This window comes from Stegostoma tigrinum, chromosome 5 (genome assembly GCF_030684315.1).
Source record: "Stegostoma tigrinum isolate sSteTig4 chromosome 5, sSteTig4.hap1, whole genome shotgun sequence".
Taxonomy (NCBI): Eukaryota; Metazoa; Chordata; class Chondrichthyes; order Orectolobiformes; family Stegostomatidae; genus Stegostoma; species Stegostoma tigrinum.
In genome coordinates, this window is record NC_081358.1 from 5750838 (window position 1) to 5778761 (window position 27924).

Sequence of the window (27924 nt, forward strand, 5' to 3'; positions counted from 1 at the left end):
TTTTTTTTATTTGAAAAATATACTTTACTCAAAGAATGTGCAAAAAAAACATTTATACACCTACCCAGTCATGCAAGCCGCTCCAGGTTACCCAGGGGGTACATACACCAACTAAAGGAAAAAACAAAACAAAGAAAAAAAAAACAAAACAAAGAAAACACCCCGGCAGTCATCTCGCCGCACAGTCCCCGTTGGCCCCCTGACCAGTTGGGGAAGGCGCCAGCTGGGCTCAGTTACCAGATAGGGCCCTTTTTTCTATTCTGGACGAGGGGTTTCATACGGTGGTCTTTCCCCACCACGCCTCGGCAGCAGCTGCCCCAAGCTTTAGCGCGTCCCTCAGCACGTAGTCCTGGACCTTGGAGTGCGCCAGTCTGCAACACTCGGTCGGGGTCAGTTCTTTCAGCTGGCAGACCAGCAAGTTGTGGGCAGACCAAAGAGCGTTTTTTACCGCACTGATGGACCTCCAGGCGCAGTTGATGTTGGTCTCGGTTTGCGTCCCGGGAAACAGCCCGTAGAGCACAGAGTCCCGTGTCACAGAGCTGCTCGGGACGAACCTCGACAAATACCACTGCATCCCCATCCAGATCTCCAGCACATAGGCACACTCCAGAAGGAGGTGATCGACAGTCTCATCTTTGGCAACGACTTTGGCAGTCTGCTTGGGGAACCACACGACAGGATCCACCCTCTCCTTTTCCCGAAGGGTCTCGAGGATACAACGTACTGACCACTGCCTGATGGCCTTGTGGTCAAAGGTGTTTCCTTTCATAAATTTCTCCACGAAGGACAGGTGGTACGGGACGGTCCAACTACTCAGAGTGTTCCGCGGCAACGAGGCCAGGCCCATCCTTCGCAACACCGAGGACAGATAGAACCTCAGTAAGTAGTGACACTTGGTGTTTGCGTACTGAGGATCTACGCACAGCTTGATGCAGCCGCACACAAAGGTAGCCATCAGGCCGAGGGTGGCGTTCGGTACGCCCTTTCCCCCATTTTCCAGGTCTTTGTACATGGTGTCCCTGCGGACCCGGTCCATCCTCGACCCCCAAATGAAGTGGAAGATGGCCCGGGTGACCGCAGCGGCGCAGGTCCAGGGAATAGGCCAGGCCTGCGCCACATAAAACAGTATCGAAAGCCCCTTGCACCTGACAACCAGGTTCTTATCTGCGATGGAGAGGGACCGGAGCGTCCACCTGCCCAGCTTCTGCTTCAGTTTGGTGATACGCTCCTTCCAAGTCTTAGTGCACGCCCCAGCTCCACCAAACCAAACACCCAGCACCTTCAGGTAGTCTGTCCTGACGGTGAAGGGGATGAAGGAGCGATTGTCCCAGTTCCCAAAGAACATGGCCTCGCTCTTACCCCTATTGACTTTGGCACCCGAGGACAGTTCAAACTGGCCACAGATGTCCAACAGCCTACTCACCAACCGATGATCAGTGCAGAAGACGGTGACATCGTTCATGTACAGGGAGGTCTTGACCTGAAGGCCTCCGCTGCCTGGGATAGTCACACCCTTCAGGCTCACGTCCTTCCTGATGGATGCGTCGAAGGGCTCCACACAGCACACAAACAAGGCAGGAGGGAGCGAGCAGCCCTGCCTGACTCCAGATCTGACAGGAAAACTGTCCGATTCTCACCCGTTGATCGAGACTGCGCTAATGATGTTGGTGTAGAGCAGCCGGATCCAATTGCGGATGCCCTCCCCGAACCCCAATTTGGAGAGGACGTCCCTCATGTAAGCATGAGAGACCCTGTCGAAGGCCTTCTACTGGTCCAGGCTGACAAGGCAGGTGTCCACCCTCCTGTCCTGCACGTAGGCGATCGTATCCCTGATGAGCATGAGGCTCTCAGTGATCTTCCTGCCCGGCACAGCACAGGTTTGGTCAGGGTGAATCACCGACTCCAGGACTGACCTAACTCGGTTGTCTATGACCTTGGCCAGGATTTTGTAGTCCATGTTCAATAGGGAAATGGGACGTCAATTCTTAATTTCTTCCCTCTCCCCCTTCCGAGTGTGATGATGCCCTTCCTCATGGACTTGCACATTTCCCCCGCCCGAAGCGCACTATCGTACACCTCCAGCAGGTCCTGGCCGACCAGGTCCCACAAAGCAGAATACAGCTTGACCGGTAAGCCGTCGCTCCCGGGAGTCTTATTCTTCTCCAAGGACTTGAGGGCTCTGGTCAGTTCGTCCAGGGACATTAGCCGGTCGAGCCACTCCCTCGTGCCATCGTCTAAGACCTCCGTGATAGATGACAGGAATGACTCGGAGGCCGTGCTGTCCTTGGGCTTCGCGTCATATAACCCGGCATAGAAGGATCTGCTGATCCTCAAAAGGTCGGGCCGAGATGACGTCACCGAGCCGTCGTCCTCCTTCAGCCGGCTAAGCACAGAGCTCTCTTTGTGCACCTTCTGAAAGAAGAAACATGAGCACGTCTCGTCCTGCTCCACGGAGCGGACCCTTGACCGGAAGATTATCCTGGAGGCCTCTGCGGCGAAGAGCGAGGCTTGCTGGCTCCTCACCTCGCGGAGGTCCTCCGTGACATCGACCCCCCATCAACTGCAGAAGGAGCAGGTTCTGCACCCTTTTCTGGAGTCACAACAGCTTTCCCCACCTCTCTCTCGCCTTCCGAACACCCTTGAGGACAAAGAACCTCTTGATGTTCTCCTTCACCGTCTCCCACCAGTCGCCCGGAGACTCAAAGAAGGGGTTTCACGATTCTCCAACCGGCGTACTCCCGGACGTGACGTCCAATTGACTCCCCCCACCCGCCGGATCTTCCATCTGCATCGATGATGCAGTTGAAGTCTCCGCCTAGGATGACCGGCCTGGACGTAGCCAGCAGGGGTGGAAGCCGCTGCAGGACGGCCAGCCGCTCACTCCGTACCGCTGGGGCGTACATGTTGATCAGCCTCAGGGGAGCGTTCCTGTAGGTGACATCAGCCACTAGGAGGTGCCCCCCCCACCACCTCCTGAACTTGAGAGATGGTGAAGTTGCGCCCCCACAGCAGAATAGCCAGGCCCGAGGACCGATAGTCGTTACCCCCCGACCAGATCGAAGGCCCACAGGTCCAGGCGCCGGACCATTTCCCGTACCTGCCGAGGTGCGGTATCCCGCACTCCTGCAGAAACAGGAGGTCCGCCTTGACAGTGGTCAGGTAGGCCAACGTGGACACACATCTTGTGGTGGACTTGACGCTGCGCACATTAAAGCTCGCAACTCATACCCCCATTGTGGGCAGTGACCGTAGTACCCTCCCCAAGTCGAAGGTCCAGCCCCTCCATCAGTCCCTTCATGCCCATTGCCCGGGCTAACTGCTGGACGCTCTCTGGACTCAGGAAGCCGTCCGTGCTGCCTTCCAGGAGGCATCCCCCCGTCGGGGGTACGGAGGCAGGAAAGTCCGGCTCTGGGTCAGGCTGGGGACACGCTGTTTCCTGCTTCCCGCCTGAGAGTTCCAGGGGGCCCTCCAGGGCCCCAGCAGCGCATGGCTGGGTGTCGGAGGGATCCTCAGGAAGCCTCCCGTCACCTGGAAGTAGGGTGCTGCTTTCCTTCTCCCTTGCGATCTTTAGCTTCTGCTTTGGGTGGGCGTCCTCCGAATCTCCATCGTCAGAGGAGCTCTTATAGCCCCCCTGTAGCTGCCTCTTCCCGCCTGATGGTTGCGGTGCCTGGGCCCGCCGGCGCGCCTTCCTCCTCGCTTTTCTGACCATCATCCACTCCCCTGGGTCACCTGTATCCTCCTCCATCGACTCCGGGTTGTCAGGGGGGGAGCGGAGCCTGCAGGGGCGCTTTGCTGGCCTCGGGTCCATCCTGCGGGGCTGGGCCCTCCTGCACGACCTGGCCCTCCTGCACATTAGGGGGGTCCTTGCAGGGGCCTGGTGCCTTCCTCTCCTCTGGGGGGGCTTGCCCGCATTGGCCCTGCCAGCGACCTGGGCGTAGGTGGTCCCCCATCGCGGGCATGCCCTATAGATGTGGCCCGCTTCCCCTCAAAGGTTGCAGCTTTTTTCTTGTGGGCAATCCTTTGCAAGGTGTCCCTCCTCCCTGCAGTTCCTGCAGATGGTGGCTTTGCAGTCGGCCGCCTCGTGACCTGACCTACCACAGGCATGGCAGGCTTTAGGTTGCCCTGCGTAGGTCAGGTGGCCCTTGCTCCCGCCGATCGCGAAGCTGGACGGTGGGTGTACGATGTTCCCGTCCGAGCCCGTCCTCAGCGTCACCCTGACCTGCCTCTTACTCGTCCAGATCCCAAAGGGGTCCATGATGTTGGTGAGGTCCCCTTCCGCCTTCACTTACCTTCTGAGGAAGGTCAGAACATCAGCTGCTGGCACATGCGTTGTACATATGTACAGTCACCATACGGCTCCTCTGTACCGGCATCACAAACAGCGGGACAGCGGTCAATACAGAGAGGGGGCCCTCACCTCCTTTCTCCTTGAAAACCTCCAGGAAGCGCTCGCAAAGCTTGGCACTCCGGAAGGTCACATCGTAAAAACCTCCTCCGGGGAAATCCTGCAGGCAGTAAATGTCCGCAGCAGCAAACCCACAACAGTTCAACAGGACCCTCTTCACGAAGAAGGTGCGGTCCATAGGTGCACCTTCATCCACCTTCTTCACAGAAGCACGGATGGTGTTCCGGACCCCCTGACCCGGGGCACGAGCACATGCCGCAGCCATCGTTGCAGGTTGGCTGCTCCCCTGAACCAGCGTTAGGCCGAAGCCAGCATTAAGATCCACTGGTTGCAAGGGTGCACAGCCAACCCGACGTCTTCATTCCACCTCCAACAGAGTGCTCTCCTCCTCTCGGTCCACAGAAGAGTGGGTCTTTATTTTGTTCCGGATGTAAGCTTGTTCACTGAGCTGGAAGGTTCATTCCCAGACAATCCGTCACCATTCTAGGTAACATCAACAGTGAGCCTCCAGTGAAGCGCTGGTGTTATGTCCCGCTTTCTATTTATCTGTTTAGGTTTCCTTGGGTTAGTGATGCCATTTCCTGCATTGGTGATGTCATTTCCTGTTCTTTTTCTCAGAGGATGGTAGATTGGCTCCAAATCAATGTGTTTGTTGATGGAATTCCTGTTGGAATGCCATGCTTCTAGGAATTCTCGTGCATGTCTCTGTTTGGCTTGTCCTAGGATGGATGTGTTGTCCCAATCAAAGTGGTGTCCTTCCTCATCTGTATGTAAGGATACGAGTGATAGTGGGTCATGTCGTTTTGTGGCTAGTTCATGTATCCTGGTGGCTAGCTTTCTGCCCGTTTGTCCAATGTAGTGTTTGTCACAGTTCTTGCAAGGTATTTTGTAGATGACATTCATTTTGCTTGTTGTCTGTATAGGGTCTTTTAAGCTCATTAGCTGCTGTTTTAGTGTGTTGGTGGGTTTGTGGGCTACCCTGATGCCAAGGGGTCCGAGTAGTCTGGCAGTCATTTCGGAAATGTATTTGATGTAGGGGAGAGTGGTTATGGTTTCTGAGCCCGTTTTGTCTGTTTGTTTGGGTTTGTTGCTGAGTAAATCGGCGCACTGTGTTCATAGGGTACCCATTCTTTTTGAATACGCTGTATAGGTGATTTTCTTCTGCTCTGCGTAGTTCCTCTGTGCTGCAGTGTGTGGTGGCTCGTTGGAATAATGTTCTAATGCAGCTTCGTTTGTGGGTGTTGGGATGGTTGCTCCTGTAGTTCAGTATTTGGTCCGTGTGTGTTGTTTTCCTGTAGACGCTGGTTTGAAGTTCCCCATTGACTGTTCGCTCTACTGTGACATCTAGGAATGGCAGTTTGCTGTTGTTTTCTTCCTCTTTTGTGAGTGTTATGCCAGTAAAGGGTATTATTGATGGTCTTGAAGGTTTCCTCTAATTTGTTTTGTTTAGTGATGACAAAGGTGTCATCCACGTAGCGGACCCAAAGTTTGGGTTGGATGATTGGCAGAGCTGTTTGTTCTAGTCTCTGCATTACTGCCTCTGCTAAGAACCCTGATATCGGAGATCCCATGGGTGTACCGTTGGTTTGTCTGTAGGTTTTGTTATTGAAAGTGAAGTGGGTGGTGAGGCATAGGTCCACCAGCTTGATGATGTTGTCCTTGCTGATGAGGTTGGTGGTGTCTGGTGTATGTGTCTTTGAAACACTGAATACACTATTAGAGGAACCAAAGACACCAATCATCCAACCCAAACTTTGGGTCCGCTACGTGGATGACACCTCAACTCAATAAGGTTTGTGAGGCATGACCTTCCCTTCACAAAACCGTGCTGACTATCCCTAATCAATTTATTCTTTTCTAGATGATTATAAATCCTATCCCTTATAACCTTTTCCAACACTTTACCAACAACCGAGGTAAGGCTCACTGGTCTATAATTACCAGGGTTGTCTCTACTCTCCTTCTTGAACAGGGGAACCACATTTGCTCTCCTCCAGTCATCTGGCACTATTCCTGTAGACAATGACGAGTTAAAGATCAATGCCAAAGGCTCGGCAATCTCCTCCCTGGCTTCCCAGAGGATACGAGGATAAATCCCAGGAGACTTATCTACCTTCACCTCTGAAGGATTTCTAATACCTAATATGTAGGTAAGGTATGGTGGACCATGTGAGTGCAATAGGCTGCTTTATGTCTGACAATTCAGGCATATTTTACATGTGAATGTATACATATATAAGCAATTGACAACTTCATGTACAATTTAGCATTATGTGTTCTAAGTAGTTATATGATTAAGAGATAACAAGGTGTGGAGCTGGATGAATACAGCAGGCCAAGCAGCATCAAAGGAGCAGGAAAGCTGATGTTTCGGGCCTTGACCCTTCTTCCGAAATGGGGGAAGGGAAGTGGGTTCTGAAATAAGTAGGGGGGGGTGGATAGAAGATGGATAAAGGAGAAGATAGGTGGAGAGGAGACAGACAGGTCAAAGAGGTGGGGATTCAGCCAGTAAAGGTGAGTGTAGGTGGGGAGTTAGGGAGAGGATAGGTCAGTCCAGGGAGGGTGGACAGGTCAAAGGGGCGGGACGAGGTTAGTAGGTAGGAGATGGGGGTGGGGCTTGAGGTGGGAGGAGGGGATAGGTGGGAGGATTGGCAGGTCAGGGAGGTGGGGACAAGCTGGGCTGGTTTTGGGATGCAGTGGGGGAAGGGGAGATTTTGAAGCTTGTGAAGTCCACATTGATACCATTGGGCTGCAGGGTTCCCAAGCGGAATGTGAGTTGCTGTTCCTGCAACCTTCAGGTGGCATCCTTGTGGCACTGCAGGAGGCCCAGGATGGACATGTCATCCGAGGAATGGGAGGGGTATTGAAATGGTTTGCGACTGGGAGGTGCAGTTGTTTATTGCGAACCGAGCGGAGGTATTCTGCAAAGTGGGCCCCAAGCCTCCGCTTGGTTTCCCCGATGTAGCGGAGGCCACAATGGGAACAGCAGATACAGTATACCACATTGGCAGATGTGCAGGTGAACATCTGTTTGATGTGGCAGGTCTTCTTGGGGCCTGGGATGGGTGTGAGGGAGGAGGTGTAGGGGCAGGTGTAGCATTTCCTGCGGTTGCAGGGAAAAGTGCCGGATGTGGTGGGAGGGGAGTATAGAGCGGACAAGGACGTCCTGGTGAGAGTTATATGATTAGTCCATTTCAGTTTCTGATGAATAGTAGCTAGGATGTTGATGATAGGGGAATTCAGTGATGGTAATGTCGTTGAATGTTAATGGACAATGGTTAGATTCTCTCTTATTAATGATGGTCATTACATCATTGTCTTGCCCTTGTGTGGTACAAATGCTCCTTGTCACTTGTCAGCCCAAGCCTGGATATTGTACAGGCCTTGCTCCATTTGGACATGAACTACTCCAGCATCTGATAAGTTGTGAATGGAGCCGAACATTGTGCGGTGATCAGTGGACAGCCCGTGTCTGGCTTTTTGATGGTGGTGTGGGGAAGTCATTGATTAAAGCACAGCTGAAGATGATTGGATCTAAAATTCAACCCAACAAAACTCCTAACCTCCAACAGCTACAAGCATCTACCTTTGTGCTCAATTTGACTCCAAACAGAGGAGGCTACTCCCCTTGATTATCATTAACTCCACTTTTCCTACAGCCCCTTAATGCCACACTTGGTCACTGAGGCCCTTATATCAAAGGCAGTAACTCTGACTTCACAAGTTACAGGTGACTTAAACATACCAAGATGCGAGATACAGGGATTCGTTTGTAAGTACTATACGTGTTGTATTTTTAGAAACAGTCCCAGGAGCAGTGGCTTTGGTACTAAACTAAAGCTGCTTTGTTTCTTTTCAATTTATAAAGGTGTTTTCAGATTAATTGGATTACAATTTTTACTTTCTGTTCCATATCTTTGAATTTGTATTATTATTAATCTCAACTTTTATTTTTTCATCATTTCTTTTGTATTAAACTTCCCATTTTGTTGTTAATGCAAAATCTGCTGTGTGGCATGCTTGCGTTTCAGAGAAAGAACACTTCATTAAAAGCAAGCCAAACAGAAATATTGTTTATCAAGCAAGGTTCCTATCTCGGTTCTGGCTTGTCTGATAATAATTTCAGCTGGGAATCATAACAATTAAGTACAGATTCAGATTTGTGGTATTTTAACAAATGATAGGCTTTCCTCTTGGGAGTAGAGTTTTGATTAGTGAGATACTAAGGCCTGGATTTTTACAATGATGCTGAGCCTCTCTATCATGTCACAAATGGTGGAGCATAACTCTTCTCAAATTCTTGGGGGCACGTGACCTTTCACACTTGTGTACTTCATGAAGGCAGCTGGTCATATAAATCAGAATCTGCCTCCAATCAAGTTGGATGTTTGCAGCATAGGACTGTGCAAACCTAAAAGTGGGTCTGTACTTTGAGCATTTCTTCTAATAGCCAGAGTATCCCTTTGGAGAGATATAATCTTGGGATACTCTTGGAGGGAAAAAGTGCCCCTTTTTGGGGGGTGAGGTACCATTTCGAATTGTAATGATGTGAATGTGCATAGAAAGTTTATAAACTCATTAACTGTCACGCTTATTGGAACTATTAATTAACCTGTCAATAGTAACTCAGTATTATCAAAGCAAGTGACAATAGGATCTGTCAAAAGGCCCAGAAAATACCGTCTTGAGGAACAGTCAACAGCAACTATCAAAGGAAGTTGTCGAGGTCTTTAAAATTTGTGCTTTATGTCTTTGGGAAAAAAAGATTTTCAAAAATCATTCCTAATTATCTCAGTCAGTGTGTTGACATCAGCCTGAGAAATTACATTAATGGAATTGGTCTGCATGACTGATTTCATAACCTTCCATTACTAAAGTAGGATACCTGCTATTTCACTGTTTGATTGATCACTGTAAGCGATTATAGATTCTTTGAATTGGAACTTTGAATTCCAGATAGCTTGTTGTTATAAGGGACTTGCACTTGAATGACATTTATAAGGATTTATTTGGTTGAGGCATGTAAAATTAATAATGTTTTATGTAAGAAAATGCTTTGCTTTAATATAGTGAAGTCTGCAATAGATTCTTAAACTTTGTTTCGTTTCTGTAAGAGTGCTGAGGTCTGTCCATGGTGGATGCAGGGTGAGCTGGCATGGAGGTGTAAGTGCCAAAGGTAGTGGGTATAGGTCATGAAGCACCATGGGGCGGGTAGAGAAACATACGTTTTCATGGAAGATACAAGGAATTAAAAGGTGGTTGCAGGGAACGATGTGGCATCAAAGTTTCATGATGAGACACGGGGTGCATGTCAAGGTGAGGGGGCATAAGCTTTGCAAGAATGCTTTGTACTTCACTCTTCCTTTTTAAAACCTTGACACAGTGCCAGAGCCACAAGGCAGGCTTTCTGACCAAAGTACCTCCACAACCTACTCACTACTTCCATAAGTGAGTGTGGAATAGTGGTGAGCACTGCTGCCTCACAGGCACCATGGATCTGGATTCAATTCTAACCTCAGGTGACTGTCTGTGTGGATTGAGTACTTTCTCCCTGTGTCTGCTGGGTTTCTGCTGGATAGTCTGGTCTCCTCCCACAGTCCAAAGATGTGCAAGTTAGATAGATTGACCATGGGAAATTGCCCACCGTGTCCAGGGATGAGCAGGCTGGGTGGATTGGCTGTGGTGGTAAATGCTGGATTACAGAAATGGGGGAGCGCACGGTCTAGTTGGGATGCTCTTCCGAGGGTTGGTGCAGACTCAATAGGTCAATTGGCCTCAGTCTACACAGTAGGGATTCTATGATCCCTGGGTAGCCCAGTCGTCTAAAATAGTTCAAACTTCCTGGGCCTAAAATCTGATGACTGGGCACGCACTTTTGAAAGTCAAATTCACAGCACCTGGAATTTTGCCGACTGTGCGCACCCTACTCCTGGACAAGAATGCAGTCCTAGATTGTTTGTGATGTACAGACTATAAAGAGGCATCACAGATAGTTTGAAGACATCACAGTTTGCCAACCTGTGCTGAGGTGGAGCATAAAGGTGGTATGTGGCTCAGCAGGGGCTTGTTGCTAAGATACCAGAGACACAGCTCAAAGTCAGCATAGAGATGTTTTTCCCTCCTCCTGCTCATTGTTATTCGCTCTGAAGAGCAGTTCTGTGGCATTGGAAATAATGGGAACTGCAGATGCTAGAGAATCCAAGATAACAAAGTGTGGAGCTGGATGAACACAGCAGGCCAAGCAGCACCTCAGGAGCACAAAAGCTGACGTTTTGGGCCCTCTGATGAAGGGTCTAGGCCCGAAACATCAGCTTTTGTGCTCCTGAGATGCTGCTTGGCCTGCTGTGTTCATCCAGCTTCACACTTTATTATCTGTGGCATTGGAAGCCCTGTTTCATCCTCATATAAGTAAGCATTCTTTACAAGTAAGACAAAATAATGATTACCTGAATTGTCAGCCTTAATTTCTGATACCTCCCTGGATAGGAATTCAGGTCAGACAATCAAAACTCAGCTATTATTAACAAATGAGGCTCCTCTATCATTGTGGTGCCACACCAAACAGGTATGCGTGGGTTATAGGGGGATGGGTCTGGGTGGAATGCTTCAAGGGGCGGTGTGGACTTGTTGGGCCGAAGGGCCTGTTTCCACACTGTAGGGAATCTAATACAGTGGGTCAAGTGAGACCTATCAACGTGGAACCGAACCACTCGAGGTTGCAATGACAACACAGACGTTTTCTATGCATGCTGTATCCTGAGCTGTAGACAGTGATAATAGAAACTCCAATTTCTTTCTCTCACAAGACTGGACAGGAATCTTTCCCACTTTTACTGCTTACCATTGGCATGTGTTGGAAGCATGTACCAATTGATCTTCAACTTGTTTTGTAATGTTATAAATGCATTTACCTTGATCTTCAAATCCTAGAATTGGACTTGAGCTCAAAGCTTTTGGCTCAGAAACAGGAATGTTGCCACTTGGCCACAAGACCCTATTTTCTATGTACAAGGGTCCCATCAGGGAACAGGCCACTAAAGATGCTATAACTGGACTTTTAACATTACCTTTACATCAAATTCATATATGTTCATTGTATTACAGGAAACGTTGCAGGGGATAGGGGAAACAGGAAATTAAGCTATTGTTTCTTTCTAATATCTCAGGTATATCCCATCCTCCAACATAATTAGCACATGACGCAACACATCTATTTGACTGATTAATTTATGCAAAAGCCCAAGTTCCTTTTTTAAAGTTAATTTACTACTAACCTTGTGGTTCATCTTTTTCTTGTGCCATCTGATGGACAAACTAAATCTACTGTGTTACCTTAAATGACAACCCATGTGACACTTTATTTTGAAAGTCTTCACTCACCAACACCTTCCTACCAGACTTGGTGAAGAAAGCAAAGATCGTGTGGAAAATATTCTCCTTATCGTGAGGTATGAAGCAGGGTTCAGGGTTCCTGTGGTAGGTGCAGTTGCCTCCCTCGTGTTCAACCTTAAAAAAGAACAAAACCAGGATCAGTGAGCTTTAGACTACTGGGCTGAAGGTTTGTACTTCAGAAATAGATGTGCACCAAGCCAAATTATTACAGTATAGCTATAACACTGGCATTTACTTAAGAATTTGGAAAATTTTTCAGTTGTTTATTGTATACAAAAATCAGGACAAACCTAATCTACAAAAATGGGAGCTGGAGGAGCACAGTAGGTCTGGCATCATTAGAGGAGTGGGAAAGTCAACTTTTCGGGTCCTGAACATTCATCAGGACCTTGGTTCTCAAGTCCTGATGGAAGGTCCTGCCCTGAAACGGTGAATTTCCTGCTACTCTGATGCTGCCTGACCTGCTGTGCTCTTCCTGCTCCAGATTTTATTGATTCTGACGTCCAGCATCTGCAGTCCTTACTACATCTACAGATCTAACCTTTCTAATTACCATCCAATCAATTATCAGCGATACAATGGAAGGTGTTGTTGGCTGTAATATTAAATGTTACTTACACAGCAATACCCTAAACAATCCGGAAGAAGAGTTAATAATTGATTTGAAACATTCACTCTGTTTTTCCCTCTCCATGGTTGCTGCCAGGTCTGTTGAGTTTCTCTAGCACTTTCTACTTTTCTTTTTCAGATTTCTGGTGTCCAGAGTATGTGGCTTTTGCCTGACTCTCTAATGTTTAGTTTGGCTTCCTCATGGGCTTGAGTTCCTTGTGAGTCTGATTTCCCCCTCAGCTCCTGGTCTCATTGTGGCCTTTGGCCAATCCTTGACAAAAATATGAAATTAAGAAGCAAAGGGAGGCAGCATTTGATTTGAAGTCATCCAAGATTCCACAGATTATGTTCTGACACACACCAAGCCCTGTCTACTCAGTGCCCTTCTCTTTTCAGGTCTCTGTTCTTTTCTAGTGGAGAAAGCACTTTCTCATCCTATTTTTGAGTCCCTCTACGACTGCACTTTTGCTAATGTCTGTGAACTCCTCCAGACCCAAAGCCATCCAAGATATCTGTGCTCCTGTAATTCTGGTCTCTTGACTGTCAACAATTTTAATTATTTCACTATTTGGAGCTATGCCATCAAAGCCAAGATGTTAAAATAGCTCTGTAATTCCATCCCTAACCTTTTCCATCTCTTTCCCACCCCTTTCACTTTTAAGGCTTTTTCTAGAGCTTGTATCATCGTCCAAGCTTTCGGTCATTTGGCTCAATATAAAATATTTGCTTTCTGACTCTCTTTTGAAGTGCTTTGGGACAATTAATTATGTTGAAAATGCTACATAAAAACAGGGTTGTTGAATTCTGCACTTCCAATCCTCAGAAAACGAGATCGAAGCCAACAACTTCACTGGATGTTTCAAGTATGGCAACATCCCAGTTGGGATCTTTGGCTTAACTTCAACAGCAGCATTATGTGCCTCCCTCGCTTCCACAGTCAACATTAGAAAGTCAGATTCTGGCCTGTTGATGCTCTGTCAGTCGTTGTGGCGAAAACATCAGCCTGTTCTCAGAAGTATTTGTTTCACAGCCATGCCTTTCTTAAGCCTTAAGTTGAGCAAGTTTTAGCAGTTCAGATTTTGACTCAAAGCTTGAATCAGGTCAGGGGATGTGGAGGGGAGTGGTGGGATGACGGTGGGAAGTGCTGTAAACAAAAGGCTCCCAAAATATCACCAACATTCCAATTGGATTGGCAGGCTGGCCACCCAAACTCAGGAAATTGGCAGCTTGCCCACTGTGCACAGGCAGTGACTGACTTGAGTCTTCTCCTGCAGCCTATTTGACTGTACCTCTTAAAGTTAGGATACATTGCCTGAATACAGACTACCTTCCTGGGCTGTGTTCACAACTGCACTTGCAGGATCTATCAGAGACTGTCTAAGATTCTCAGACACTAACCATGCCCCGCACTCCACTCTCCTTGAAATTTTGGTGCAGAATGTCTAGCCAAAGAGCAAGATATCATTCAGCAGACCTACTGAAACACTCCAAAGGGCAAGCAAATGAAAAAGAAAATTGCTGGGAAGACCCAGCAAGTCAGGCAATATCTGTGGACAGGGAGACTTAATGTTTCAGGTCTATGATCATCCATGCCTCCACCTTGCTGCAACAGCTCAGTATGCTAGAACTTTTTCACCACCCCCAGCTCTCCTGCTCCTGTCCCATCCAGCACAGACTAAGTTAGAATCACACAAACTCACTGTTGTTGTGGACCACACCAAAGCCCCTCAAAATATATTAAGCAGACAGCCTGGCCCCTAACTCCTCCTTATTTTGAAGTTATGTTTAAGGCGTGGCATTCTAGATGTAAGTTGATTAGTCAAACGACTCGACTTCAGTCAAAAACACTTTATTTTTACACCACAGATGAAATACAGACGAAATAAAAAGAAAAGAATTGGCTCAACTATAACTCTATCAAAATGGTTAACAAAATCATATATAAATTAGCTATTACTAATTAACTGTTCCAAATCAGTAGCATCAAACAAACACACCCTTGCCGAAGGCAAATTTACTAAAATAGATTGTCTCACAAGCAATTCTAGCAGCAGGAAGAGAACCCCAACTTTTAGCTGTAACAACAGAGGAATAAGAGTTTCCACATCTAATTTTAAGTTCCCAACATCTGCAGAAAGGTAGAACGAAAAATCCTGGTTTTGTGAGATCTTGATCCCACCCATCGGGCTGCTTCTATTTTTCTAACTTTAAAAACAAACTCCAAGGCTTCACTAGCTGTTTGCTTTATTGGCTTTGAGCAGACTGCTCGGTAATTCTATCTCAACCTTTGTTCATAAGCAAAAACCAGAACAAAATACACTTCTTAAAGCCATAGTATATTGCACTGTAACAGCTCCATTTCCAGTTCCAAACAGGGCCACCAATTCCTTTGTTCTCTTTACACCCTACACTCCAGCTCCCTTCAGGAGGCCAAGGTAACAAAAGATCATCTGACCATCTTTGACAGTGAGCATCAACGACATATCTCACACAGGGGAAAAATACCAATTTTCGCTGTGAGACAAGCCCAACCAGACAGATCAGAGGTGTCCAAGTCATCATCAGCATGAGACAGAGGTCATTTTAACCCCTTATAACAAAATGTGAAGCGGATGAACACAGCAGGAAAAGCAGCATCTCAGGAGCACAAAAGCTGACATTTCGGGCCGAGACCCTTCATCCTGAGATGCTGCTTGGCCTGCTGTGTTCATCCAGCCTCACACTTTGTTATCTTGGATTCTCCAGCATCTGCAGTTCTATTTTAACCCCTTGTCCTCCTGACCATCTTAGAGACTAGACTCACATCCAAATTCAGTGTCTATCATTACATGGCTAATAAGTAAGAATTCAGGCAAGCACCTGAAAGAGTGGACACCTACAAAACAAAAAGGGCAAGTATCAGTGCCAAGAACTATTTGTGTTTCTCTGAAGTTTTAGCACACAACTTGACTGTAATTTGACATGAGGTTAAAATAGCTGCACTCTGAATGGCACGGTCAATCACCAGTTTTTAACTACTTGTAACACTCTTGCCGGCCTGTGGCAATCATTTTTGATAGTTCTCAAACGCACAAATTTAAAAACAGGCAGGTGCACAATATGCAAATGTATATTTCTATGTAAAATCTGAAAGAACTGCGGATGCTGTGAATCAGGAACAAAAACAGAAGTTGCTGGAAAAGCTCAGCAGGTCTGGCAGCATCTGTAAAGGGAAAAACAGAGTTAACCCTTTTGGGTCTGATGACCCTTCCTCAGGAGGGCATCCGACCATCTCTGCATATATTTCTACATAATCTGTTCAGATAGGGTATGGCACATCTCTGGGGCAGGTAGGATTTGAGCCCTGATTCCCCAGCTCAAGGGTAGAGGCATTACTGGTGTACCACATGAGCCCTGTTAAGCCAGTTTAGAGACATCATTAAACATCTCAGGAGAAGATGGGACCTGGAATCAGGCTTCTGGCTCAGAGATAGGGACACTACCATAGGGAACATCTCTAAATAGATGCTGTCTAAATGTTGAATACTTGCCCTGCCTATCCTTATCAGTGCAAAGGTTAAAACGGGACTATGATGTTTTCCTTTCAACTGTTTATATTTAATTATTACTGATCAGCAACTGCTCCTCTGATGCTGCTTGGCCTGTTGTGTTCATCCAGCTCTACACCTTGTTATCTCAGATTCTCCAGCATCTGCAGTTCCTACTCTCTCTGATACAAGGTCTCTACATTGTCCAGTGAACTGGCCCAACCATTCTCATCTTTGGAAACGAGTGTTACAAACATTACTGACATAGCTGCCTGGGTTCTGTTTACCACACTGCTGCAATTAAACATTGCATTAATTGTCCCCAGCAGGACTCTGAATGTGAGTAAAATCAGAAAAATTAATTTTTAAAACAGAGGAAGTAAACCTGTGGGACTATTTTTCTGTTAAATTTTATCTGAGTAATGGCCACATTTGGAGCCCCTATTGCTTATACACTGTAATATTACTTTAAGAATGACCTGTTCAGTTTAATATGTGCAAACTTCAAGTTCTACATGCTACAACCATCCTTCTGGAGGCTAGTGTCTCTGTTGCAGCGGATGTTCAGTAAAAATGCTTAGGAAAATTGCTAACTCCCAACAGAAACTGGCTGATATCCATTAGTCAATTAACAACAATGGGGAAGTTGAATTAGAAATAACAATATTTGCAAAAAGTAGTTATTGTCGTAATGACTGTGGCACTCTTACCGGCTGCATTGATTGCTATGTGAGCAAACGCTTTATACGGTGTCACACCAAGCATCAAACCAATAAGAACAGCAACCAGAATTTGTACTTTAGACAGGTAAGGCAAGAACTAAATGATGTGAATTGTTTAAAATAGGGGCAAGAAAGAACAAACTTGCAAGTGATACATTACAGCACAAAAATAGAATAGATTGCAACTAAAACAGAAAGTGCTGGAGAAACTCAGCAGGTCTGGCAGCATCTGTAGAGAGAAAACAGAGTTAACATTTCAGTCCAGAGATGCTTTGTCAGAACCCACTGTTAGTGCATGGCCCAATTAATCAAATGTGCCAATGTGTAGCAACTTAACTGAATGAATTACGGCCACAGATTCAATTTCAAATGTGTAACATTTCAGCCATTGCTAAGAAATAACTGCAAGACAGTCAATAAACTGGGTTATTAGGTCCATGAGGAAAATAAGTGTCTACAGATGAAATCGTTTCACTGTAGGAAGCAATATCACAAGGCATAAACAGACAATGGAGATTTTAAGGGTAGAACTGAAAATCAGGAAGAAGGATTTAAGTAGGAGCTGTGCATCAAGGCCCTGGTAGGGCAGAGTGGTTTAATGGGGAATTTTAACTTCAGATAGGTTGGGGAAAGTAGATTGGCTTCTCTAGTGTGTACCAATGTCTTCACTGCTTCTATATTTCTGCACCAATGTCTGGGATCAACAAAAGGACAAGTCACATCAGATCTGGCAAGAAACCAGATCGAAATACTAGTCTAAATATACATGAACATTTATCTCATGATGATCACGAATGATTGACTTCAAAGTAATGTTTGAAAGGGAAAAACTTTGTTACAGCTACCATGATACTAAATTCAGATAATACTGAGACAAAAACAAAGCCAGTCACACGGAAAAATCTGTTAATGAGTAAAAAGACAGGGGATCAGTGGCAAAAATACAATCTGCTTCTGCTTTGGTTGTATTAGCCCCACCGACTAAAATATTCCTAAGAAGCAAGACATCTACATGTCAACAAAAATAAAGCCATGGATAACCAAAATAAAACTTAAAAAAAAACACAAAAATAGCACAAATCCTGGCAAGTGGAAAAGGATACAAAGATGAGTAAAACGTAACAAAATACACGACAAAGATTTCCCAAGGGAAAGATCAACTCTAACATGGCTGTATGGCAGCCAGGACAGGGGACTGAATGCTGAAGGGTATTTGATTTTTCAGAAGGGCAAACAAGAAGGAAAGAGAGGTGAAACTGCACTGATAATAAGGGATGGGATCAGTGCATTAGTAAGGGAAGATACCGGATGGGAGGATAAATGTATGGAATCAGTTTCAGTGGAACTAGGAAACAGGAAGGGGTAGCAAACATTGGATGAAGTTATTTATAGGTTACCAAAGAGTTACAGAAGTGTGGGGCATGGTCTGAATTGGGTGATGAGATATCATGACGACACAGTTATCATGAGTGACTTCAATCTGCATATGAGATAACAAGGTGTGGAGCTGGATGAACACAGCAGGCCAAGCAGCATCTTAGGAGCAGGAAAGCTGGTATTTCGGGCCTACACCCTTCTTCAGAAATGGGGGAGGGGAAGGGGGTTCTTAAGTAAATAAGGAGAGGGGGGAGGCGGATAGAACATGGATAAAGGAGAAGGTAGGTGGAGAGGAGACTGACAGGTCAAAGAGGCGGGGATGGAGCCAGTAAAGGTGAGTGTAGGTGAGGAGGTAGGAAGGGGATAAGTCAGTCCAGGGAGGACGGACAGGTCAAGGGGGCGAGATGACATTAGTAGGTAGGAGATGGGGGTGGGGCTTGAGGTGGGAGGAGCGGATAGGTGGGAGGAAGGACATGCTAGGGAGGTGGGGACAAGCTGGGCTGGTTTTGGGATGCAGTGGGGGGAGGGGAGATTTTGAAGCTTGTGAAGTCCACATTGATACCATTGGGCTGCAGGGTTCCCAAGCGGAATATGAGTTGCTGTTCCTGCAACCTTTGGGTAGCATTGTTGTGGTACTGCAGGAGGCCCATGATGGACATGTCGTCTGAGGAATGGGAGGGGGAGTTGAAATGGTTCGCGACTGGGAGGTGCAGTTGTTTAGTGTGAACTGCACCTCCCAGTCGCGAACCATTTCAACTCCCCCTCCCATTCCTCAGACGACATATCCATCCTGGGCTCCTGCAGTACCACAATTGATGTGGATTTCCCATTTCCCCCATCTCCTACCTACTAGCCTCATCTCGCCCCCTTGACCTATCCGTCCTCCCCGGACTGACCTATCCCTTCCCTAACTCCCCACCTATACTCACCTTTACTGGCTCCATCCCCACCTCTTTGAGCTGTCTGTTCCGTCTCCACCTATCTTCTCCTTAATCCATGTTCTATCCGCCTCCCCCTCTCTCCCTATTTATTTAAGATCCCCTTCCCCCTCCCCCATTTCAGAAGAAGTGTCTAGGCCTGAAACATCAGCTTTCCTGCTCCTCTAATGCTGTTGGGCCTGCTGTGTTCATCCAGCTGTACACCTTGTTATCTCAGATTCTCCAGCATCTGCAGTTCCTACTATCATTGAATCCTAAACACTTGTTGCTTATAAAAGATTTCCCTCATGTTGTTGCTGGTTCATTTTAATGAATGCATCATTCACTTATGTATCGTTGATCACAGTTCCCAGTGAAGGTCACTCTGCGGCAGTATTTGAGAAAGTGACCGAGCAGAGACAGAATGGTCTCAAAAGTAATAGCTGACCAAAGAGCACATCTTGGAAGATCTTTACAAAGTTCTACTGTTTACTGGCTATACAAATTTATTACTTATGAAGAAGTAAATCTTAAACTGTAACTTATTCCTCTACTCTGGAAACTCTGCCACATGTAAAGCATTAAGTGATCAAACCTTGGAGAAAGATCAGAAAATTGTTCAGATAAATAGCTTTGATGAAATTTCCATATAAGATGAGACAAGTCAGCAAATTTCTTTCTCCTTGGTTTGTGCCATTAATGCTTTAAAAACTAAGTACCCTGCAACTGTAAAACAGGCAATATGGGTTAATCAACAAATATAGCGCCAGTCTAAGCAAATGGAGGAATCTGTAAAGTGATAGCTCTGTTCTCTGGTGATTGACACCACTGTAGAAAGTTTTAATGCATGTTAGTAATGCAGATACAACAGGGAATGGTGATTAGATTGAAGCAGAAATGATAATTTCTGGTCCCCTTTGCATCAGCAGGGAACCACTGCCAACCGAAGCAAATTGCAAGAAAGCCCTCCATGAATTAGTGCTTGTTTAAAGCAATGCTCAGAAAATTATGAACAATGCATGATTAAATTTCAGATGCTCATTTATAGTGAATGAGATTACTTACAGCAGCACAAGGGGGTGACACAGTGGCTCAGTGGCTCACACTGCTGCCTCACGGTTCAAGGGTCCTGGGTTCAATTCTAGCCTCAGATGACTGTCTGTGTGGAGTCTGCACATTCTCCCTAGATCTTCGTGGGTTTCCTCCCACAATCCAAAGATATGCAGGTTAGGGTGGATCAGCCATGCTAATTTTCCCAGTGTGCAGGCTAGGTGGGTTAGCTGCGGGAAATGCATGGTTATAGGGGAGCGGGTCTGAGTGAGATGCTCATCAGTGGGCTGAATGACCTGCTTGCACACTGCAGGGATCTTATGCTTAGGAAAATCATTCCTGTGTCTGGGACTCTCAATGTATCCTGGTTCTGGGCATTAGGCTGCCTCGGTCTACTGAAGGAATAGCATGGGCTGCACACATACAATTTACCAAGGTGCATTCCAAAAGGTACAAATCATCCACCCTACAACTTAGTTTTAATTGCATCATAGGGATGTGATTCTACTGTTTGAACATCAGGAAGGAATATTTTGGGCAAAGGGTGAAAACTAATTGAGTGTAATGTAAGAAAAGTCTGTGTATTTTAGAAAATCTCTGGTTTTAGTCTGGAGCTAATTCATGATCACCAGGAGTTAATGGTTGGATGTAAGATAAAGTTGCCATAATTGCAGAGGACCATTAGGCTGCTCTATCGTGAGAGAGAGGCAACTGGTGCTGGGTTTAACCATGTCTCAGGTAAGGATGAGTTTGAAAAGGTCAGGCCTTCATAATATCAGCCAGTGCAGGGGTTGAGCCCATGCTATTGGCATTCTCCCTCTTCATAGCAAACTCCTGGAAGTGCAAACATGGAGAATTGCTAATCAAGCACATGTAACGAAAGACATGTGTTGGACTGTTGGGCTGACCACTCTCACAACATTTTGATGTTAAACCTTACAAAGCATCTCCCCAGAAAACCAAGAGTACGAAGATCAAAAAATATCTCAAGGCTCAAACAGGCAGACATAAAAGGTTTCTTCCGGAGAAACCCATAAGGTGGGCACGTATATTTAAAATGTACACTGACAGCATTGAGGACGACCAATTGATTTCTGGTATGTACTGTATTACACTGCTCTAGAGACTGTTGGTTCTACCTATTGTAAGTATCATTGGTTCAGTGAAAAACGTAATCCAGAAACAAAAGGACTGCCTGGACATGCTTTACCTCAATGATATGTCATCACCATCTATGCACTATGTTTACGAAGCATTCACAGGGCTGCTCAGTGTAAGCTGAGAGAGACACAAGTCACTTGGTTGAAGCAGAAACCCTGCTTATCGGCCTGTGTATAGACTCATCACCAATTTTCAGTACTGACAGATTAACAATGTTCGTACAACAAGTCTAAATCACAGAAAGATGCTCTCCATTTCTTTGTGAGAATCCTTCTGAACCGCTTAGGATAACATCTCCAGCAAGATCTTCTGTCAGAAAGTTCAGTGCAGCGTCAGAAAAAGCAAAGGAACCGTTGAATTGGACTGTGCCATTGAACAGCTCCAGGAGAGACAGAACATGGACCTTTGTACCACATTACCTGATCTAAACCAAGATTGTTGACATGGTCAACCATGGCAGCCTTTGAACAGTAATGATGAAATTTGGCTACCAGAAGAAATTCATCACGATAGTTTGACATTTCCCATCAGTGTTGGAGTTAACCAGGGCTGCACACCCTGCCAACCATCTATACGGTGAAATTGGTCAAACTGGACCTGCATTCTCTAGTGTTCTGAAGAATATGAAGTAATCTCATGTAATTTACAAAGTAAAGGAATAGACAGAATTGTGCAGACAAGATGTTTCCCACTCTGTGTAACTAGATTGTATAAATTAAAAATAAGTGGGATACCATTTAGGTCTGGGATGAGCAATACTTTTACTCAGAGTGCTATAAAACATTTGAAATCTCTACCCTAGATGATTGAGGAATCTCAGTCTTTGAGTATGTTTAAGGTAGAGATTGATAGGTTTCTGTTAAGAATGGTGTCCAGGGTTATAGGTATAACATGTGTAAGAGGCACTGAACTGTTTGATCAGCCACAATTGTATTGAATGGTGTGGGGGTCATTGGGCTGAATGGCCTACACCAGTTCCTATGATGATCTATGGTAATCTGAGACAACTCAAGGCAAAGACCAAGGTGTGTAAAGGTGTTCTTTGTGACCTCCTGTTAGCCAATGACTGTACACAAACTTTCAGCTCACAGATGGACATGCACGATGAAGGTGCGGCTTATTCTCCAATAACTCCAAGTAACAACTACAGCCTTACAACGAGCATGAAAACAAAATCTGAATTATTCATCATCCTGTGCAAGGAAAGCCCTATATCAAACCCAAGGCTTCAGTACATAAACAAAGCCTGTCAGGAATTATTAGGTGTAATTAATTTGGCAGTGCATTCTCTTAAGCTGCCTACAGTAATGATGAGACACATGTAAGAATTGTCAAAGCAAATGTGGTCTTCAGCAGATCTCAACCATCATTTTGGGAATGAAGAGTAATTTTACTGAAGGTCTACACATGAGGCTTTTACTGTGTATCAACACGATGTCAAGAAGATCAACACTTTGACTTGAACAGCTCTGGAAGTTTCTGAAGATCAGATGACAAAACAAAGTACCAGGGACTGAAATGCTCACCTGGGCTGGTGTGCCAGATATCCACACCATACTGAAATATTCACACAACTGCAGTCATTATGCAACCTGAATGTCTGACACTCACGTGCCAAAAGCAATCTTTCAAGGAGAGCTTGGGGTATGCTTTCAAGGCAGTCAAAGATAGCATGGCAAGGGCATTCTGAATGTTTCACTTGGGAGTTATGACATTGACCCAAGTCCTGCAAAAAGCTGTCTGAGGATCACTATAAAAATGATGTGACCTCCTTTGAAAGCAAACACAAAAGACCAAACACTTAAGACCCGGTCATGACTATCCAGCATGTGAGGAATGTGCTGACTGACAGATTCCCTGGTTGTCTAGTGGTTAGGATTTGGTGCCTTCACCACTGCGGCCTGGGTTTGATTCCCAAACAGGGAGCAGAAGTTCTGTTGGGGTGGCACAGTGGTTAGCACTGCTGCCTCACAACACCAGGGCCCTGAGTTTGATTCTAGCCTCAGGCAACTAACCGTGTGGAGTTTGCACGTTCTCCCTGTCTCTGGGTGGGTTTCCTCTGGGTGCTCCGGTTTCCTCCCACAGTCCAACGATGTGCAGGTTAGGTGAACTGGTCATGCTAAATTGCAATAGTGTTTGAGAATGTGTAGATTAGGTGGGTTATGCAGGGATGAGTCTGGGTGGAATGCTCTGAGGGTCGGTGTGGACTTGTTGGGCTGAAAGGCCTGTTTCCACACTGTAGGGATTCTAGGATGAATGAGATAAGCTGACCTATTCAACCATGACAGATAACAACATTTATTAGAATGCTCAGGAAGCAAAGTGTGGGGCTCACAGTTTCTCTAAGGAAGGAGGTCCTGATGTAGGAGGGATGTTAATTACACACAGGAGGAAGGATGCTACAGATGCAAACAATGTGGCCCATGCGGGAGAAGATTGCACAGCCAGAAACCTGGCTCCAGTGCCAAGAAAAATTAATGAATGCCAAAGCTAGAAAAATAAACTGCAGAGTTTTTTGGGGTAAAATTATGAGGCTGAGGACTTCCATGCTTCTAAGAAATAAACACTCTTTGCAATAATTACTTTTAGATTTGGCTGGTGCTAGAAAATTATTTATGATAAATTTGAAAATATGAAAAGATAGATTAGTGTATTTCAACATAATTCCATTCCATTAAAAGTATTTGACAGATGGCAAAAGAGCAAGGAAACAATACCAAATACTTTTGATGCAGAGTTGCTGTGTATACACGATATCATCATAAAATAGCAGAAACCAGTAAAGGTGTTCAGATGCTCTCAGCAGTGAAGAGCAATTAGCTACAGCTAAATTTAATTTTTTTCCATTCCTTAGTGATCAAATTGGTCTGCTTCCTACATGAACAGCAGTCTACAATTGACATGAATAAGAGTTTGCTTTTTCTGTAAATTTTGCATGCAAATTGGTCATAACTGTTGACATGTTGCAAAACTGCACAGATTGAAGGGGATTACACTGCCCAACACACCTAGTGAATCTTGGAAAATCCTCAACATGCAGTCCATGACTTTCCTCCAATGAACATCTGGCAGTCTAACTTCTAGAGCCAGATATAAATTGTCTGTCTGAGGTGCAAGATTAATTTTCCAGTTTTATACTTCAGACTGGTAACCTCAGCCACTACAAACATCTGTAATAAGTTATACCACGGTCTGGACATGATTTCCTGATCATTAATTCAAATGCATGGAAAACATGCACTGGAAAAGCCTACATTTTGATACATGCTTTCATCAAATTTCCATAAGAACATAGGGCTTAAGACTAGGAGTAGACTAGTCAGGCATTTGAGTCTGCTCTGCCATTCAAAAAGGTCATGGCTGATATTGTTGAGGTCTCAGTTCTACCTTCCTACCTGTCTCCCTCCTGCAACCCTTGATTCTGTTCTCCATCAAAAATCTATCTAAATAGGCTTTAACAAATTCAATAATCCGGCCTCCACTGCTTTCTACAAAAGACAATTCATAGACTAACAACTATCTAAGTGCCACTGCACATCTCACAAAAACCTTACCGTGAACATTATCTTCCACCACAATGTGAACCTTACATCACAGTTTAACTCACACTACAGCTCATACCAAGGGAACTCAGCGCACCACCTCAGGTACCCATTCACACTGAAGTTCTGTGGTAACATGTTATAGGGGCAAAACTGCAAGGTTAAGTGTGCCTTTCAATCTTGAGAAAGGAAATCACGATGCGGACATCATTAATATTGCAACCATTCAAAGTCAAAATCAAAAAATTCTTCCCCAGTGTGCTCCTATCCAATGCTATATTTAGTTCTGACCATTAAGATGTTAGAGAAACATCATTAGGAACAAAAACACATTACATCATGTGGACCTTAATGAAGATGGATTGATTGTGAAATGAATTAAATCAATTCATTTTATAAAATTCCATGACAGATGTCATCCCTGCTGTTTTTACAAATTAACCAGGTATTGGTGTTTTTAAACAAGTTACTTGGCTTGGTCTATAAAATGGGCAGCAAGGAACCCAGATGCAGTCTTCTACTTTATTAAGCAAGAACCCTTGTCTTGAAGGTACATGGTCTTGATAATATATCACTTAAGGAGTGGAAGATAATTCAGACAACCCTCTTTTTTATCACCATTATTCAATCTTATTTCTACCATTGGAAGCTATGTGTGCGGATGAAGATGGGATTGCACTCAGGCCCACAATCATAGAATGGTGACCAACAAAACCAGGAGCTAGTGCAGGCCTGAGTCACCTCCTTCAGAAGACAATGAGGAAATAATGAATAATGAGGGAAAGAGGGAGGATCATTTTTTCAGTCTTGTGTTGTTTGCAATTTCATAACAACACTTCAAATGTCACTAGCATATTAAGCTTCAACCACCAACAGAACACTTTGCACAATAAATATAGTATTTTACCCCTCTGAGATTTCTATGGAATGGGCTCTTTCAGGCATGCTTCCGAATTACAGAGAGCCATGGGGATCAGTGTTACTAGCCTTCTCAGCCAACATCTGGCAAACTCACATTGGTTTGCAGCAGCTCACCCAACAGATTTACACGACATCTTCAACATGAGAAATGATTAATAATGAGCAGGTTATCATACTGCACATTGCTCTGACAGGCAGATATATGTGCCTGTATTGTGTTTCACCTTCTGTTGCGATACTATGAAGTGAACCTCTTGGGAGATGGCCCAGAATGTTAAGCTCAGCCTGCCCCTGTCATTATTCCAAGTTTGGTTTATTTATACAAATATATTTTATTTATCAGTTTTTTCCATCACCTTGTAACTTCAGTACCGGACAAAATTAGTCATGGCAAAATTATGTGGATTGATTTGAACCATTTGCAAATAATATGTTTGCATTGATTATTTTTTTCCATTTAAACATCTTGACTGATTAGTCAGTAAACAGAATTTTTCTTGAAAAGGACCGGATGAACTCATGAACTATATATTATAATTAGATTGTTAAATGAACAACACAAAATAAATTTACTGTGCTATAAGAATTATTTCTTTGTTTGTCATTCCATGTTCAATGTTTTCATCTTCTTCCCATGGGTTTCCTACTGCTCCAATATTATTCTTCTGACTGAGTTTCCAGCTCTTTCAAAGTTGTTCTCCAGCCAATCTCTAGGAGGTTGACAGAGGTGGGCCAGTGGGTCACAATGACTCACTCGTCTCCCTCCAAGCTGGAAACTATTTGGCCTCCAAACTACATCAGAACTTGGTGTACTGACTGCAGTGTTCAATTGTTCCGCCTTTGATTATTATGGGAATCTGATTACCATTGACGCTCACTGCGTCTGAGAGATAATGGCATAGTAGTAATGCCACTGGACAAATCATCCAGAAACCCAGGCTAATGCTTTCAGAAACATGCTCAAATCCCACCATGGCAGCTGGTGGAATTTCAGCTCAGTTCTTAAAACAATCTGGAACTAAAAGTTAGTCTCAGTAATTGTGATGATGAAATTATCATTGATTGTCGTAAGAAGTCTATTATATTAATGCCCTCTGGGAAGGAAATGTGCCATTCTTACCTGGTCTGATCTACATGTGATCTCAGATCAACAGAAAAGTGTTGGTTCAATTGTCTTCTGAATGGCTAGTAAACCATTCAGTTCAACAGTAATTAGGGATGGGTAACAAGCGCCAGTAACACTCGAATCCTACCAAAAAATATGTAAGATGATTGCGGAAGGATATAAAAACATTTGCAGCTGACTGCAGTGGTTCAAGAAGGCAACTCACCACACCCTTAGTAAGGGCACCTAGGAATGGGCAATACATGCTGCCCAGCCAGCACTGTTCACATCCCATGAACTAATTTTAAAAAAACAGGGTTGTCTAAATGGATGGTTTTAAATTATGCAATATTGATGGGAATCCCCTAGTACCAGGAGTATAGAAGGGACAGAATTTGTTAGGTGAATCCAGGAGGGTTTTTTGAAACAATATATAGATAGTTCAACTTGGAAAAGAGCCATACTGGGGAATAAGGTGGTTGAAGTTTTAGTGAGGGAGCATTTTGGCATAAGTGATCATAATTCCGAAAACTTTCAGACAATTAAGGATAAGACCAGTCCTTGAGTGAAGGATTGAATGGGGGGAAGGCTAATTACAACAATACTGGGCAAGAGATGGAGAAATTAGATCGCAGCAGCTATTGAAGGGTAAATCCACATCTGGCATGGGAGAGTCTTCTGAAATCCAGTCGATCAGGACCAGCAGGTTCCTATGAGGACAAAATGTAAAGCTAGCAAGATTCATGAACTTTGGAGGATGAGAGATATTGAAAGTTTAGTCAAAGGAAGAAGGAAGCATACATAAGGTTCAGGGAAGTGAAATCGAAAAGGGCCCTTCAACAGTATGATGAAAGCAGAAAAGATCTGAAACAAGAAATTAGAAGAGGGCTAGAAAGGGCCTTGAAATATCCTTGGCAAGCAGTATTAAGGAGAATCCCCAGGTATTTTATTCACATATTTAGAGAAAGACTGTAACTAGGGAACGATAGGTCTAACTCAAGGACAAAGAGGGAATTTATGCATGGAGCCAGAAGAAATGGATGACGTCCATAACAAGTACTTTGCATTGGCATTCACCAAAGAGAAGGACATGGATGATGATAAAATGGGAGCGTTATGTTAATATTCTGGGGGATATTGATATTAAGGAGGAGGAGATATTGTGTGTCTTGAAATCCATCAAGCTGCATCGGTTC

General features: G+C 44.9%; 1 protein-coding gene across 1 annotated transcript in view; it reads right to left on the reverse strand.

The window, feature by feature from the left end:
* itga9 (integrin, alpha 9) overlaps positions 1 to 27924 on the reverse strand; it is a 389128-nt gene that overhangs the window by 43244 nt on the left and 317960 nt on the right. Inside the window, exon 24 of the mRNA XM_048530144.2 lies at positions 11786 to 11911. Within this exon, the coding sequence (XP_048386101.1) occupies positions 11786 to 11911 (126 nt within the window). The remainder of the gene's footprint in view (positions 1 to 11785; positions 11912 to 27924) is intronic.